Below are 18,047 nucleotides of genomic sequence, written 5' to 3'. Positions count from 1 at the left end.
ATGTGTGAACTGTTTTATTTTTTATTGTTTTATGTAAAGCACTTTGGTATGCCCAAGGCTTTTAAATGTGCTCTATAAATAAAGATTGTTGTTGTTGTTGTTGTTGGAAACATCATGCTATGGGGCTGTTTTTCTGCCAAGGGGACAGGACGACTGATCCGTGTTAAGGACAGAATGAATGGGGCCATGTATCGTGAGATTTTGAGCCAAAACCTCCTTCCATCAGTGAGAACTTTGAAGATGAAACGAGGCTGGGTCTTCCAACATGACAATGATCCAAAACACACCGCCCGGGCAACAAAGGAGTGGCTCCGTAATCAGAATCAGAATCAGAAAGGGGTTTATTGCCAAATGTTGAGCGGGTTTACAACATTAGGAAATTGCTGCGGTGCTTCAGTGCAAACATAGTGTCATAAAGATATAAAAATAAGAATAAGAATTAAAAGTGCTACGTAGAAAGATATGTGCATGAGATATACATGAGATATATACATGAGAATAAGAATTAAGAGTGCTACGTAGAAAGATATATACATTAGTGCAGGTGGTGATCAGTGCCAAACATGGAATGATGCAGTGACACAGCGTAGGGTCATGTGATAGTGGCGGGGACAGTCATATGGTTATTGTTCATGTGTCCAACAGCAGAGGGGAAGAAACTGTTCTTATGGCGAGAGGTTCTGGTGCGAATGGACCGGAGCCTCCTGCCTGAGGGGAGCAGGTCAAACAGACTGTGTCCAGGATGAGAAGGGTCAGCTGAGATCCGAGCTGCACGCCGCAATGTCCTGGAGGTGTACAGGTCCTGCAGGGATGGGAGTCTGCAGCCAATCACCTTCTCAGCAGAGCGCACAACACGCTGCAGTCTCTGTTTGTCCCTGATAGTGGCTCCAGCGTACCACACGGTGATGGAGGAGGTGAGGATGGACTCGATGATTGCGGTGTAGAATTGCATCATCGTCCGTGTTGGCAGGTTGAATTTCTTCAGCTGCCTCAGGAAGTACATCCTCTGCTGGGCTTTCTTGATGACGGAGGTGATGGTGGGCTCCCACTTCAGGTCCTGGGTGATGGTGGTACCCAGGAAGCGGAATGAGTCCACAGAGGTGATGGGGGTGTCAGTCAGGATGATGGGGGGGAGTGGGGCTGTGTGCTTCCTGAAGTCCACAATAATCTCCACTGTCTTCTGGGCATTCAGCACCAGGTTGTTGTGGCTGCACCAGGACACCAGACGTTCAACCTCCCTCCTGTAGGCAGACTCATCCCCGTCCGAGATGAGCCCAATAACGGTGGTGTCATCTGCAAACTTGATTAGCTTGACAGACTGGTGGGTGGAGGTGCAGCAGTTGGTGTACAGGGAGAAGAGCAGAGGAGAAAGAACACAGCCCTGAGGGGAGCCGGTGCTGATGGTCCGGGAGTCCGAGACATTCTTTCCCAGCCTCACATGCTGCTTCCTGTCCGTCAGGAAGTCAGTGATCCACCGGCAGATGGGATCAGGCACATTCATCTGGGAAAGCTTGCCTCGGAGATGGTCTGGAAGGATGGTGTTGAAGGCAGAGCTGAAGTCCACAAACAGGATCCTGGCGTAGGTTCCTGGGGAGTCCAGATGCTGAAGGATGAAGTGTAGGGCCATGTTGATGGCGTCGTCTACAGACCTGTTGGCTCTATATGCAAACTGTAGGGGATCCAGGAGGGGGGCCGTGAGGGTCTTGAGATGGGAGAGAACTAGGCGCTCAAATGACTTCATGACCACAGATGTCAGAGCCACGGGTCTGTAGTCATTTAGTCCAGTGATCCTAGGTTTCTTGGGGACAGGGATTATGGTAGAGGACTTGAAGCAGGCAGGCACATGACATGCCTGCAGTGAAGAGTTGAAAATGCCAGAAAACACTGGGGCCAGCTCGTTTGCACAGTGTCTGAGGGTGGCAGGAGACACGCCGTCTGGGCCGGGAGCTTTCCGAGCATTCAGGTTCTTAAACTGCTTCCTCACATCTGCTTCATGAATATGAAGAGTTGTGGTGGGAGGAGGTGGTTTGAAATCCTCTTTTGTGTGGGGTGAGGAGGGGGGTGTTGTAGGTGAACGGTTTGAAGGTGGTGATGGCTCTGTGGAGGGGGGAGAGGTGGGGGAATTAGTGTCCAAAGTGTCTCTATTGTTGGGGCCGTTGGAGGTGTGAAGGCTGCCTGATGGCTCGTCAAAACGGCAGTAGAAGTCGTTTAGGGTGTTGGCTAAACGACACCCTTGAAAGTCCTGGAGTGGCCTAGCCAGTCTCCAGACCTCAACCCCATAGAAAATCTGTGGCGGGAGTTGAAAGTCCGTGTTGCTCGGCGACAGCCCCAAAACATCACTGCTCTCGAGAAGATCTGTATGGAGGAATGGGCCAAAATACCAGCTACTGTGTGTGCAAACCTGGTAAAGACCTATAGTAAACGTTTGACCTCTGTTATTGCCAACAAAGGTTATGTTACAAAGTACTGAGTTGTATTTTTGTTATTGACCAAATACTTATTTTCCACCCTGATTTACGAATAAATTCTTTACAAATCCTACCATGTGGATTCATGGATTTTTTTTTCACATTCTGTCTCTCACAGTTGAAGTGTACCTCTGGTGCAAATTACTGACCTCTGTCATCATTTTAAGTGGGGGAACTTGCACAATCGGTGGCTGACTAAATACTTTTTTGCCCCACTGTATATAATGTGGTGGAAACTATTCATGTCCATATGATGATTAGTTGGTCTTGTGTACATGTCTATCTCTGTTTTCTGTTTTCTCTTCCTGTATCTCTGCCACTCTCTACAGAAGGAAACTATTGAAAAGGGGAGGGAGTCTGTCCTCAGTGCACTACCTCCTTACATGAATGAAGACCCAAGCATCCTCTTCAAAGAATACCTGGTTGTAGTTTTTATCTGTATTAAACCAAATCTTGAATAACTAATGTTGTCACGTGTTGTAATGTTGTTGTTATTATAATTTCCACGTAACCTGCTAAAATGTTTTTGGGAATCTTATATAATGTATTGTTGAGTCTGGATGCCATTTTTCTATGTTTTTGTGTCTAATTGACAAATGGGTTTGGTTTTTGTACTCTCCGTTGTAAAGGATTCTGATGCTACAGCTGTTCAAAGGGAGCTGGAACAAATTACCCTTGCTATCTTCACCATCGAAAGAGCTGATGCCAACACTCCTCCAGCCGATGTGGATATAACCATTGAGGGTGTTCTGCATGACCTGGAAGACATGGCCTCTGCATTGCACTCTTACTGGGTTTGATATATGCACACAATTTCGGTTAACCTCGAGACTGAAAGCTTTCTTTGAAGTACTTCAGAAGCTCTTTCTTTGTCTGGACGTCAGCAGACTCTTGACCAAGGTACAGATGCTCAAGAATAAACTAAATGAATAAGCAAACCCATGATTTGGATGATGAATGTTCTGCCAGATGGACAGAAGTTTTTCAGAGGCTGAATGTGAATAAAATGGCAATTTGTTGAAAATAGCATATGAAGGGAAAACCTACATTTGAGAGAAATTTAGAAAATTTGGAAAAGTTTGTAAACTACTACAATTAGAGAGATTTTACCCTTGGGGGGGGGGGGGGGGCTCTAGTAAGAGACAATCAAAAATATTAAGATTTAATTGAGAGATGATACTGCACCAGAAATGTTGAAGGGTGGTGTGTATATTAACGTTCAAGACATATTGTGTTTGTGCTACATTGTGTGCATTGTAAAGGTAATTGCAATATATACTAAGAATAAGGGTAAGTTAGGAATGCAAGATGAATGTATATTTTGTGGACTTTTAAAAACTAACAATTAGGGCTGTTCGATATAATGATATATATCGGATGACGATATAAAAACATCTATCGTTTCATTTTACGCTATCGTTTGTTTTGTGGTGTCGCAAAATAAACTGTTTACGGCAATATTTTTTCATCGTTTTGATGGTCACTGTAGTGGCTATATTCATTTCTTAAAGTTCTCTCTTTCTCTTATATTTTATATAACCACACTACGGACGGACAAGCGCCTGTTTTTATGCGTTGTCGTTAGCAACAACAATGGTAAAACTATTGCCTGTCCTCTTGTTTATTTTCCACATAAACCTTTCACAATAAAGCTCAAGATCCTGTTGAGACTTTTCAAAAATAACTGAATCACATGAAAGAGCATGCAGATTATTTACGGATGAGAAACAAAAAAGAGCCATCAGGTGCTAAAAAAATAAACCTTAGACTCAAACGTTAGAACAGGCTTTTCCCCGCAGCACGCTGTGTAATAAATACTCACAAAGAAAACGGAGGCCGTTACAACTTATGTCTAAAAATGCATAGTTTCATACATCCTTAAAACACTCGATTCCAGGTACCCTACGCCCAGCTGGAAACACTTCACGCAAGTTGAGCTGCCCGAGATTCACAGAATTTACATAAACTGTTACATTTTTGTGATTTATATCGTTATCGGACGATAAATGTCTTATATCGGGATATGAGATTTTGGTCATATCGCACAGCCCTACGAACAATTGTTTCCATGTTAAAATGTTTGCAGCTCGAGTTTTTTGCCCATACAATGGTAAAACAAATGTTGACATTGGCAAGTGTTAAATGGTTACTGTTGTGCTGTTGCAAAAAAAACTGAAAGCTGACAAGCTGTTTTATTGTTAGACCATAATGTTGGCAAAAGTGTTTTTGTTTTGTTTTTTTACTTACTTTTCCCTGGAACACTCTCTCACAGTCTGTTCTCTAAAACCTAAAAGGAATTATGGATTTGATCAACTGGTCTCTGAATGCAATTGACACCCCTTCTCAATGAGAAGTCTGGGCTCGGGTGAGCCTGACTGCTGAAGATATCTACCTATTCGGAACCATGATAACAGGGTTCTTGCTGATTGGAGCTGGCTTGACCCTTGCTTATCGAAGAATTAAGGAAGCGGAACCGGCTGTTCAAACCCCCACAAGGCTGCCCGCTGGGATTGAAATGATGGGACGAGGCGTGAATTTCTCAAAATGGGCTCATTGAGTGCAACACGGATAAGATCTTGGAGAACGCACGGCTGCCGTGAATACTCAGAACAAGACCTCTGAGTGAAAAACTGGATTACATCTGGAGGGGCTAGCTCGAATAACACCTTTGAGTGCAAATTCGATCACATCTTGGGGAAGTGCACTGCGGTCGTGAGTTCTCAGAATCGTCTCTTTGAGCAAAAAGAATGACAACATCACGGAACGCAAGTTTGGATAACATCATAGAAAGCTCACGGCTCTCCAACGGGAGATCGAGACACCAGTGTTGGACTGTTAGAACAGCTTTGAAATTCATATGAGTTGTTCGCACTAAAGTAAAAACCATCATCACTTCATGCGGAGACCCCTTCGGCGCCAGCTGCGGCCTCAATGCTGGAGCTGAACAAAACACCCTGATAATGACTGTGTTTAGACTGTTCCCCCCATTCCATGCAAGGCCACCTGGGTTTGCTGGAAGACTGTTTACTTAGCCTGGCGGGGCGAAGGACACTGTCTCAGCTGAACTCTGGACACACACACACACACACACACACACACATACACTGATATGCACACACTGATCCCCCCTCCCTTTCCAAACGCTTTCAATGCTTGTGCCCTACCGGGGAAGATGGCAGTCGACTGGACCAGCGCAGACATGCTGCAGGACCCGATGCGCTGTCTACACCGGCTCTCTCTTACCCTTCACCCGCCCCTGTTGCTTGTCTTGTGTTTCTATGGTGTATTGATAGTCATGTGCTTTTTGTGCTGAGGTGTTTTTTCTGTTATCAAACTGTTCTCCCACTAGGAGCTCAGTCAGAGTGGAGTTTTTTTTCTCCTCCTCTTACCTCATGTTATGTATTTTCGTTGTTTTTTTTCCTATCAGCCTACCTTTCTGACATGTCTCCCCAATGTGATGTTTGTGTAAAGTTAGTCAGAAGGTTCCTTTGTAAGTGCGCATGCGCCATTAGCGTGCTGCCTGCTGTAACCCTAATTTCCTTCGGGATTAATAAAGTATTCTGATTCTGATTCTGGTTACTTCAGGTTTATTGTCTTTGGGGGGAGTTATTATTTCACATCACAGCAAAGCCTCCAAACATCAAACATCAATTTGAACCTAAACAGAAAACATTATTAGTCACCAGAGGATGTTGCATAAAAAGAGATAAAACTGTGTGCCACAGTCACAGGTTAAAGTGGTGGTTTTAGGGTTGACTTCAGGTGTCATTAAGATGTGTTTGCGGTACTTCAGTATCTATGTATGCACAGATAACACAGCCCCCCACTTCCCACTTCCTCTACCACTGTGCAATACCAATTCTATGTGCAATAACTCAACTGTATATACATAACACTATTTATTACATATTACTTACGTCTTGTATATTGTACATTTTATATATATATATATATATATATATATATATATATATATATATTAGGGGTGCAACGATACACAAAATTCACGGTTCGGTTCGGTTCGATACTTTGGTGTCACGGTTCGATATTTTTTCGATACAAAAAAAATGTTCATGCCTTTTTAATTTGTCATTTATTAAAATTATAAATATATATTTTAACTCAAAGGTACAGTTTTTAAATTTAACCCTAACCCTTGTGCGTGTTTTTTATTTTGACAGCGAATGCGCACCTGCGGACCACTTATGTGCAGCCCTGGTTATTTAGCTCGTCATATTGCAGCCACAGAAATTATTTTGTCCATGAAACCATAAAGCTGCACTTTCTTTTTGCCTTATAGTCTGATTTGTCATAACTTCTCCGTTTTGTGGTAAGCTTTTCTTTGGCTGTCACTTCTTCACCCTGACCTGTCTTATTTGGCTCAGCAGAACTAAAATATATATGCTGCTGGTTTTACACAGCACTCACATAAGCTCAGCAATTCTCTGCGCGATCAACCTCTCACATGTTTAAGCTTGCTGCGGGAGATTTCACTTGTCATGTTTGCATAGTAAGCCAACGATTAATAAGACGATGTCAGAGGAATTGGTGCACAAATTATCATCACTCACCAATCAGTGCTGTCGCTCTCTATACACAGTTCGCACGATTGCAAAGTGAAAGCAAAAAACAAGCGCAAATTCAAACGCGATTTCAATATGTCACATATTGACAGTGGCTCACCATGCCAATGACATAATTACCCAGCTACATTTCTGAAAGAATGCAAAAGCATTGACATATATTTTTCCTTCCTACAATAGCCCGACGGGCAGGGAAGAGATAGATTTTGGTAGCCCGACTGAAAAAATCGCTAGCTCCAGGACGTCGGGCTAGCGATATTGCAAGCCCTGTATCTAATTGAGGAATCACTCATCTTTGGAAAAGAGAGTTTATTACAGAGAAATGTCTCTTTCCAAAATAAAAGCTATACTATCCGCTTCTTCTGGGCTATATTCTCAGCAGCATAGGGAGAATCATGTGCTAACAGCTGTCTAAATGACTCGGCTAAAGTTAGTAGCATGCTTGTTATTTTTGTCTTTGCACTAGGATGATGTCGGCGTAAATGTGCAGTCATATTCGTTGTGTTCCCACTAGTGCTTTCAGGTTAATCTCGTTGAAATGACCTTAACGCCACAACACAGCAAATCTCCGTTAACGAGCTACCGCCGATCGCCCCCTGCATGGGGCTAGACGGCCAACACGTTAACGAGCTAACTGCGCTAACACACTAGTTCCCACCCATGTAATTGAGCATTGCATGGCACATCCAACATACTGTTTTACTTTAGTCCATGACTCGCTTACCTTCAGGGTCATACGTCACATGAAAACCAAAATAATTCCAAACGCCAGATCTGAATGAGAGTGGGGGAGGTCCATGTTGCAAAGAGAGCTTAACTTCTGTCTTGCTAGCTTGCCCTGCGCTCTTCCTTCTGACGATGCTGTCTGTGTTGAGCGCTCAGTGGATCTGCGCTCGACAGTGCAGCCTAGGCGGAGTAGTCGAACGCAGATTCACTGAGCGCTCAACACAGACAGCATCGTCAGAAGGAAAGTTGATAAAATAAATTACAAATGTTGTATTGTTCGATACATATGCGTACCGAACCGAAAGCACTGTATCGAACGGTTCAATATCGATACGAATATCGTTGCACCCCTAATAAATATATATATATATATATATATATATATATATATATATATGTTTTTCCCTATGTTAATACTGTCCATATGTACATAGCGCTGCAGAACTGTACCCCCCCCCCCCCCCCAGCATGTTTACACTGAGTAGGAGATGCTCTATATCTCATTGTGTCATGATTCGTTGTGTGGCAGGCAGGAGAAGGACCCAAGATGCAGACTCACAGACATGGGGATAAACTTAAAGATCACAGTTTTAATGCTGGCTTAAAGGTGAAACACAAAACAGTACTGAACTAAACCGGAAAAACTAAACATGAGCTGTACCAGGAACCACGGGGAGAGTAACACACAACATGAGGGAGAACGCGACGCCGAACAGAGGGAGACGCAGACAGAAATACACAGAGGGTTAACGAGGAAAGTGGGAACACACGGGGAACACAGCTGACACAGATAACCATAACGAGACAGGGCGGGGTGAACATAACACTGACGGGAGACGGGCAGAGTCAAACAGGAAGTACACAGAGGTTCAGACAGGAGGAGAGAGCACGGGGAGAACACAGACATAACAGGCAGGGGAAAACATGGAATAAAACACGAAAGGGGACAAGGGCTCATGAATACATAGAGGGGCACACAGGGGGTGAGAGTCACAAAGGGAAGGCACACAGGGAACAACATAACAGGGCAACTCAGGAAACAGAACCTAAACAGGGAACTGAATACAAAAATACAAGAGAACTAAGAATACTGGGCCAACACGGCCCAGGACCATGACATCACCCCCCCCATAAGGGCTGGCTCCAGACAGCCCAAACACAGGAAGACAAAAACCAAACAGAAAACGACCCAGGGCGGGCGGCGGGGGCCCAGGACGGAGGGCTCGGAACAGAAAACAAAAACGAACAACAGAAAACACAGGAGCACAAGACCATAGTTCAAAGAAAGTTCAGGGGGCCGACCTAGAGCCCACCGGCACAAAAGTTCACGGGTCACACGGTCGGGGGGCCGACCGGGCGGGTGGCACAGGCGACAGAGCTGGTCTGGAGGCCGGCCGCGCGGAAGGCAACGGCGGCGGCGAAGGAGACGACAGAGCCGGTCCGGAGGCCGGCCGCGCGGAAGGCAACGGCGGCGGCGAAGGAGACGACAGAGCTGGTCCGGAGGCCGGCCGCGCGGAAGGCAGCGGCGGCGAAGGAGACGACGGAGCAGTTCAGGAGGCCGGCCGCGCGGAAGGCAGCGGCGGCGGCGAAGGAGACGACTGAGCAGTTCAGGAGGCCGGCCGCGCGGAAGGCAGCGGCGAAGGAGACGACTGAGCAGTTCAGGAGGCCGGCCGCGCGGAAGGCAGCGGCGAAGGAGACGACTGAGCAGTTCAGGAGGCCGGCCGCGCGGAAGGCAGCGGCGGCGGCTCTCCAGTGTCAGGCGTGCTGGCCATGGCCCGGTGGGCACAGGACCAGACGAGGCAGGACCAGACGAGGCAGGACCAGACGAGGCAGGACCAGACGGTGGCGATGCGGGGGCCGGACCAGGTGTCGCTGCAGAGGCTGAGGCTGGACCAGGCGACGGCGAAGACTCTGAGGCTGGGCCAAACGAGGGCGGAGACTCTGAGGCTGGGCCAGACGAGGCACAGGCTGGAGCTGCAGCAGGCGAAGCACAGGCTGGAGCTGGACCAGGCAGAGCAGAAGCAGAAGGTGGCCGGATGGGCTCCTCGGGCCCTCCAGCTGATGTGGCATGGTGCTGGACGGGCGGCTCGGGCCCCCCAGCAGACGTGGCATGAGGCTGGTGCGGTTCTCCTGAACCCCCAGCTGACGAGGAAGGTTGCTGGACGGGCTCCTCGGGCCCTCCAGTGGAGACAGGAGGCTGGACGGGCCCCTCGGACCCTCCAGCGGAGACAGGAGGCTGAACGGGCCCCTTGGACCCTCCAGCTAGCGTGGCAATAGGCCGGCTGCGTTCACATGACATCTTATAGGTATCAGTCCAGAAACAAACAGGTGTGAGGTGTCTTGAGGCAGAGACCAGCCCAGTCACTGCAAGACTCATGTTAGTTGACGTAATAGGTTCAGAAACAGAAAGCCCTGTGTCTACATTCCGCCCTTCAGACTCAATCAATGACATAACGTTATGGCACAGGTAAGCAGGGTCAGCCACAGGGAAAACAAGGATTACTATATTACCCACAAGAACATGACCTAAACCTCCAGGGGGAAGTCCCTGGGTGAACATGAGATATTCAGATATGGATCTGGGTGTCAAGCTGGCCACCTGAATGACGTTCAGGGGGCCGCCTGTGGAAACGTCACTTAGCAGTTCTTTACTGGTCTCCATGGTTGAGTCACACACCCTGTTGGTTTTAACCTTTGCGTCACAGGAACCTACAGTACATAGGACATGAGTTTCTACCTCAGGAACGTTGGCTCCATGAGGTGCAGCAACGGAAGCAATGCCTGAAACAGTTCTTTGTTTTGTTAAGTAATTATCAGAGCTTCCGTTATCAATGGTTGTCATCTCAGTGGAGCTAAACACAGCGTTCTCTGACTCATAACATGGCTTAGACTGCGTTTCGTTCATGGAAGAAGTCATGTCAGCCGACACAGTTTGCTTAACACTTAAAGAATCAGAACTGCAGCCCAAGTTGTTCGTTGCTCCTTTAGTGCAATTCACGACCATCTCTAGGTGAGCAGATTTAGACGCACAAGACACCGACTCGACCATGAATTCACAGTTTACCGGATCACTAACAGATCTTAAATCCCGAACAGGATCATTACTGGTCTTCGGAAAAACAGTTTGTAAAGATGGGTTACACTTATTAACCATGGGATCCAGAACGTTATTTTCTCGCAACACAGTTATAGGAGCTAAAACAGAGTCAGTCTTTGATTTAACAGCATCATGGACAAGATCCAAGTTCTCTTTGGCTTCTCTCTCAGCTCTATTCAACATGGTGCTTTGCACAGTACAGCACGATTCAGACAGAATCTCAGACTCTGAGTTGCTCAGCTGCTTTTCTTGAAAAACACTCACATAACTTTGATTTTCAACAGATAAATTTAAACAAGGGCTAGTCACGATGTTACAGCCTCTGGACACTGCGCCAGGGGGTTCGTGGTTTGCATTGTGCACTGGTGAAGTTTCATTAATAAACTCCACGGAACAACGGTTCTCAACAGGGTCTATACACGGGGAAGTTAAATTAACACAGCCCGTGGAGGTCTTCCCTTGCGAGTTGACATTGGCTGTCATGCTAGTGGGGCTGCTGCCAGTAGCCTCACTTCCAGTCACATGAACCCCAAACGCTGTGGCAGAAGTAATTTCAGTCTCAGAACTTGGCTTGGCATGGCTCATTAGTCTACAGCCGGGCCCCTCAACCGGCAACACAGTCTTAATCGCAGAATCCTCCTTAGCTGAGACGTGAGGGGCAAAAACAGAGTCACTCACCTCCGTTTGTCGCGCAGCGCGACGGGGACGCGAACGCCGTTTCTTCTTGATCGTGGGCCCCGTAGACGTGGGAGATGGAGGCTCCTGAGGCGTCGCAGCGGCTGAGGAGGCGGTGGTAAGCGGAGTGGCAGGCGGGAGTCCCAGGCCACTCCGGGGGCCCCCAAGGGCTAGCCGTGTCCCGCGGAAAACCTCGTCATAGGGGGGAGTGAGCCATGGCTCCTCTCGTAGCTCTTCCTCCAGTTGCGCGCATACGGCGCGCTGCCGCTCCTCGAGGTCGGAATCCGCGCCCCCCCACAGCCACCTCGTGTTGCTCAGTGGAGAGCAGAACGGGCCGTGGCGGTGCGCGACAGCGGCGGGAACGCCGTTTCCTCTTAGGGGCGGCCGTGGGCTCAGCCTGGCCTTCCGTGGCGACCAGCTCCTCGCCCTCAGACCACATCCGTGCCAGGCAGGAAGCAGGAGACGAGTAGCCCGATCGCGGCGGCGAGGGTAGGTGGGTGGTCTGTGGTGGGACAGCTGACGAGAGCTCCTCCTCGGTGATAAGCCAGGGCTTCCAACGGAGCTCGTCCTCCCGATACGCCCGTAACACCTGCTGCCGCTCCTCTTCACCGAAGTCGCTGGCCTCTGGCATCTCCGTGCGCCACGTAGTGTAGACAGGCGGTGGCGAAGATGTAGAAGCCGATGAGAAGCGAACAGGCGGCGTAACGGTGGTGAGCCCCATGGTCCCAATCCTGACCGTTTCCGGTTCTTTCTGGGACAGCTGCCCCGGGCGGATGCCCACGGCGGACACAAGAAAGTCCCGGATGTGGGGGCGCAGCGCGCCGAATAGCCACGGGAGCCCGGACACCATCCGCTGAAGACGGACGGCTACGGTCTCCCGGTATTCGCCTCTAGGCAGCGTCGCCCATTCCTCACAGTGGTATTCCACCGTGTAGACCAAGTCTTCCTGGAGGTCCGTGGAGGGGTTGTGAGCTGCTGGGTCCAGTTCGGGGTCGCGTTCTTCTGTCATGATTCGTTGTGTGGCAGGCAGGAGAAGGACCCAAGATGCAGACTCACAGACACGGGGATAAACTTAAAGATCACAGTTTTAATGCTGGCTTAAAGGTGAAACACAAAACAGTACTGAACTAAACCGGAAAAACTAAACATGAGCTGTACCAGGAACCACGGGGAGAGTAACACACAACATGAGGGAGAACGCGACGCCGAACAGAGGGAGACGCAGACAGAAATACACAGAGGGTTAACGAGGAAAGTGGGAACACACGGGGAACACAGCTGACACAGATAACCATAACGAGACAGGGCGGGGTGAACATAACACTGACGGGAGACGGGCAGAGTCAAACAGGAAGTACACAGAGGTTCAGACAGGAGGAGAGAGCACGGGGAGAACACAGACATAACAGGCAGGGGAAAACATGGAATAAAACACGAAAGGGGACAAGGGCTCATGAATACATAGAGGGGCACACAGGGGGTGAGAGTCACAAAGGGAAGGCACACAGGGAACAACATAACAGGGCAACTCAGGAAACAGAACCTAAACAGGGAACTGAATACAAAAATACAAGAGAACTAAGAATACTGGGCCAACACGGCCCAGGACCATGACACATTGTACAACTGTATAGTGACAATCTATTCTATTCTATTCTATTCTATTCTATTCTATTCTATCTAGCCCTACAGAAGAAGAAGAGCGAGGATAAAGGGAGTAGCGTTTTTTTAAGTGTCAGGTAATTTGAAATGCAGCATTTCTATCAGCTCAACAAACATCAGCAAACACACAAACTGTTTGTGTGCAGTTTGTCTCAGAGTGTGTTGCAGCTAAAGGTCAAGATGTTGTATTTCACAGGAGGAGAAAAGAAAGAGAGCTAACTTCACTCAGAGGTGGATAAAGATGAGGCAGACTAACTGTGTTTAAAGGCTGCATGAAAATCCTCTGCAGGTTAGGATAAACAGGTTAGTTTGATTCACTGTGATGGATTTAAAGTAAAGAACAGTGTGTGACTGGTGCAAAGTGGCTGTGGTTTCATGATCACAGTTAGCTTACATCAAGTGCAGCAGAGACTCATATGAATTTTAGCTGATGATGGTTGTATAGTGTATAATATAAAGACAGCATAAACAGTGTACTGTCAGTGTAGAGATTAAATCAGGCAGGACAACTCAGGAAACATTTGCTCACATCAGGTTGAATCCACATGTGTACATCCACAAAGAGCAGCAGGCCAGCTGATCACAGCCCGTACACTAAGAAAATCTGGTGAAGCTTTCAATAGAAATTATTGAGAGATATGATGATTTTCCCCACACTGAGATCCCCCCACCGCTCCTCCCCTGGCCACTTCCACGCCACCTCCACTTTAACCCCTGACTGTACAAATTTTCCTGTTTAGAGGTAGAGGTAAAGTCACCCTCTACAAGGAAACAGAAAATAGAAATATATTTTTCTTTTCCTTCTGATTCATGATTTAATCCAATTAGGATTAAAGGTTAGAGTAAAGTCTGTTTTTCCATCTACTGATATTATTTTATTATTATATTAATATAGCACAGTTCAGTTAGCTTTGCACAAAAATAGAAACGTCCTCCAAAGAGCTGCTTTTACTTTCTTACTTTGAGTGTATTTCAGAGCCAGTACTTTTTAATTTTACTTGGGTAAAGAGGCTGAATCAGTACTTTTACTGCAGTATTTTTAACAATAGTATCTGTACTTCTACTTTAGTACAGAATGCGTGTACTTTTGCCACCTCTGAATGCCTTTAAAAGCTTTAAAACATATTTAAAGATAAATCTGTTAATGTCTTATAATTATCCAGCTCATTTTGAGTCACCTGCATAAAGAACTTTATCATTAGAAAGAATCCTGCCATACACCTGCTGCTATGTCCAGTTCATCACTGTGTGAATATGCTGTCCTCATCCTAATGTGGATTCTTCCACTGCTAAAAATAGTGCCTTAGAAACTGTTTTCTAAACATTTTAGACTTTTGTTTGATGGAAAGAACAGGCATAAGCTGTTAAACAAATATTCAACTCTTTTAAATAAAGCTGGGTGTGAGGTGTTTTTAATGATGTGAAATATGAATCACTGGGCTCAGAGCTGCAGGCAGGGGAAGAAACAGTGGACTGCTCCTTTAACGTGAATGTCACTGATGCTGATGAGTGGAGTTATTTTACCTTCAGCAGGTTTCTCGCTGGGGCAAACCATTCGTCTGTGGCAAAAATGACCTGAAAGAAAAAAATTGTTTTGCTAACACAAACAGCTTCAATGTGATAACACAGAGAACTGAACAGAGTTAAAGCGGTGATTAAACATTACGCTAACAGAAACTGAGTGAACAGCTAGCTGGCCTCTTTCCTGAGCAGCAGGGGAGAAAATATTTAGATGGTTAACTGAGTTAAAGTCAATGTACGTAAAAATTATAATAAAAAAAAATGCATTAGACCTGTTTGTGATCATTTTATGTATTTTTGTGTTTTAAGCCCATTAAAACTCTTTTTGTGTTTTCTTCTATGTCTGTTGTCATATTATACTGAACGAATGTTAGGAGCCCTGATTTTATTCACAATTTATTAATTTACTATAAATTACATATTATAATGAAAGATTACAAACTGCAATATAATTCATGTGTATTCATTGTGTCTTTCGTATATTATATTACTGACTTTACATTGTTTTCATATCAGGCTGTGGTTTCAAACAGTTGTAATGAGTGGAGTGAGTGAACCTGCCTACAGCAGCAGCGTGAACATACTCGTGGTGACTCACCTTCCCTCCGACCGTCTCACAGCCCAGATCGTTGAACTGCAGGAAGTCGGGCTCTGCACACGCCTTTCTTGCCATCCTCCTCTCCGCCATACTGACCTTTCCTTGACTTTCCACTAAGACAAGAACACAAAACTTGAAGCAGCCGCTGTCTGCCAACCTACTTGCGCAGCCGCTGCCCTGCAGCACAAAGTTCAGCGTTTGCTCGGCCAGACAGCAGCTGTTTGCTCACACTGTCACTCATTTACCTGCATATCTACAGCTTTGTTAACTCACCTGAAACAGACACAGTTTGACCAGTGCAGTCAGTTTGGCCGACACAAACACACAACTACAGGTGAACAGAAACCTATAAAGACAAATTCCTACCTACAAAATCATAAGCAAAACACACTGCAGCAGTTCTCCAATCACACTGGAGCTGATAAAGTAAAGAGAGCTGACCCAGGAGTTTGTGGAAGTGCCTCCAGATCGGTGCTGGGGAAACCAAAGGACTGGTGGTGAACTTCCACAACGGTGATCAATCTCAAATATCTCATTACTAATTTTACATCCTCACTGCGCACGACTCCAGATACTATAGCTCCTCTGAAAAAGAGACCCTCAAATCAGAAGTACTTGATAACCTATATCTGTAATCTGTTGAAAAAATAGATTGTGTACTGTAGTGGTACAATACACAGTGAAGACAACATTCCTCCAAGACCATAGTGCTTCATATAACAGACATATAACAGGGCTAAACAGAAACCTAGGGTTGTTCCTCTTCAGCACTGTTCCTCTTCAGAACTTCAGGTTCTGTCAAGTCAGGTTCTGTCAAGTCATATTTTGTCCACCCAACCACAAAGACTGTAAAAACTGTTTGTCAAGGTGGCAAAGGGCTTAAATCTATTTTTGCTGACACTGTTTTTTCAGAGATTGTTCCTCTGCCTCTCTGTGCCCCCTGTTCTCAGGGTGACTGCGGTCCAGACATCCCCTGCACCTGTATCAGTTTCTCGAGTGAGGGGGCCCGGGGCCCGATTGGTCCCTGCTCCAGTTTCCAGGCCAGCTGAGGCTCTGCTAGTCTCTACACCTGTACCAGCTGGGGACAGCAGCTGCACAGCCATTGCCAGTGCCTGTTCCTGCTCCCAGGGTGAGGGTGGCCATTAACCAGTTACCTCCTGCACCCATAACCACCCCTCGGGTGGCAGTGACTGGTGCCCAGTTTGCCCCGGCACCCATACAGGTCCCCAGGGTGAGGCCAACCAGGAAACAGCCCACCTCTGCACCAGTACCTGCTCCTCGGGTGGGAGCAGCTGGTGTCCAGTAGGTGCCTGCACCCATTCCGGCCGTTTCATTTGTTTTCTTAGGAGAACAAGTAAAGCCGCCTGCTAATCCACCACTTCATCCACCATTATAACCTCTACTTCTGTCACTAGTTCAGTCGCTAGGTCAGTTATTAGCCCAGTCATCTGCTCAGACACCTGCTCAGCTGTCTGGTCAGCCAGAAGTCTGCACCAGCTGGTCCTGCATCTGTTCCAGCTGGGGCCTCTGGAGAGCCGCGCCAGCCATCTGTGCCCGCTGGCGGCTCTGAAGAGTTCATCCAGCTGTCCACTGTTTTGACGCCATCTGCTGGCCACTCTCTGCAGTGTCTACCCAGCTGACTGGGGAGTCTGCCCAGCTGTCGTTTGCCTCTGCTGAGGACTCTGGAGAGTCTGTCCAGCCATCAGCTCCACCAGCTACTCAACCATCAGATCCACCATCTGCAACAGCCACGATGCCAGCCATCCAACCGCCTATGGCTGCTACGCCGCCATCTGGTCTTGTGCCTTCTGGTCCTGCTCATCCACGGCCTGCACGGCCTGCACGGCCTGCTCGTCCACGTCCAGCACTACACTGTTGACGGCCACTTTCCAGCCCATTGGCTGAGCATCTTTGCTGTCATTCGCAGCCTCCTTAACTATGTTGCCACCCCCGTTTCTCAAGCGGTGGGCATCTGGACTTCACCTGCCGCTGCTTTACTCACGGCCAGCACCCTGGACTGTCTCATCACTGCCGCTGCCTCCGCAGTCGGCCTTCAGAACTGCTTCGTTGCCACCAATGGCTCCTGAACTGTGTCTGCTTTCCGCGCAGTTGGCACCCTTTATTGTATAGGCCTGGATTCCTGTAATGTCGACAGACAGTGGCACTTGTAGGTTGCTTTGCTTTCACTCTTCTGTCCAGTTCATCCCAAACCAGCTTGATGGGGTTTAAGTCTGGAGACTGTGCTGGCCACTCCATGTTTTCAAGGTTACCATCTTGCTCTTTTTTCCTGGGGTATCCTGGCATAGCTTGGACTTATGTTTTGGGTCATAATCTTGAAACCCTGACCAACTAGATGCATACAAGAGGGTATTGCATGGCACTGCAGAATGCTGGAGTAGCTATTTTGGTTCAGGCCCTGGATACAGCAAAACAGCCCCAGACCATCACACATCCTTCTCTATGTTTGACTGTTGATCCAACAAACCTACTCGATGGCGTGCAAAGATCCTGCATGAACCAAAGATTTCAAATTTGGATTCATCAGTCCATGATACCTTCTTCCAGTCTCCAGTAGTCCAGTGGTGGTGTTTCACGGCCCAGGCAGGCCTCTTTGTCTTATTCTGATGTTTTAGCAATGGCTTTCCTGTCAAACCTGCAGCTCGAAGTCTTCTCTTAACAGTTGAAACTGAGAGTTGCTTACTATGACCACTATTAAA

General features: G+C 47.2%; 1 protein-coding gene across 1 annotated transcript in view; it reads right to left on the bottom strand.

Annotated features, from left to right (window-relative positions):
* allc (allantoicase) overlaps positions 1–16,383 on the bottom strand; it is a 28,121-nt gene extending 11,738 nt beyond the window's left edge. Inside the window, exons 1-2 of the mRNA XM_040018441.1 lie at positions 15,331–16,383; positions 14,736–14,786 (exon numbers count right to left, since the gene is read on the bottom strand). Coding sequence (XP_039874375.1) covers positions 14,736–14,786; positions 15,331–15,420 — 141 coding nt within the window. The 5' untranslated portion in view covers positions 15,421–16,383. The remainder of the gene's footprint in view (positions 1–14,735; positions 14,787–15,330) is intronic.
* Between the last annotated feature and the right edge of the window lie 1,664 nt (positions 16,384–18,047).

Source organism: Simochromis diagramma, unplaced genomic scaffold, assembly GCF_900408965.1.
Source record: "Simochromis diagramma unplaced genomic scaffold, fSimDia1.1 OVJJ01000802.1, whole genome shotgun sequence".
Classification (NCBI taxonomy): domain Eukaryota; kingdom Metazoa; phylum Chordata; class Actinopteri; order Cichliformes; family Cichlidae; genus Simochromis; species Simochromis diagramma.
This window is presented reverse-complemented; position numbering and strand designations above follow the sequence as displayed.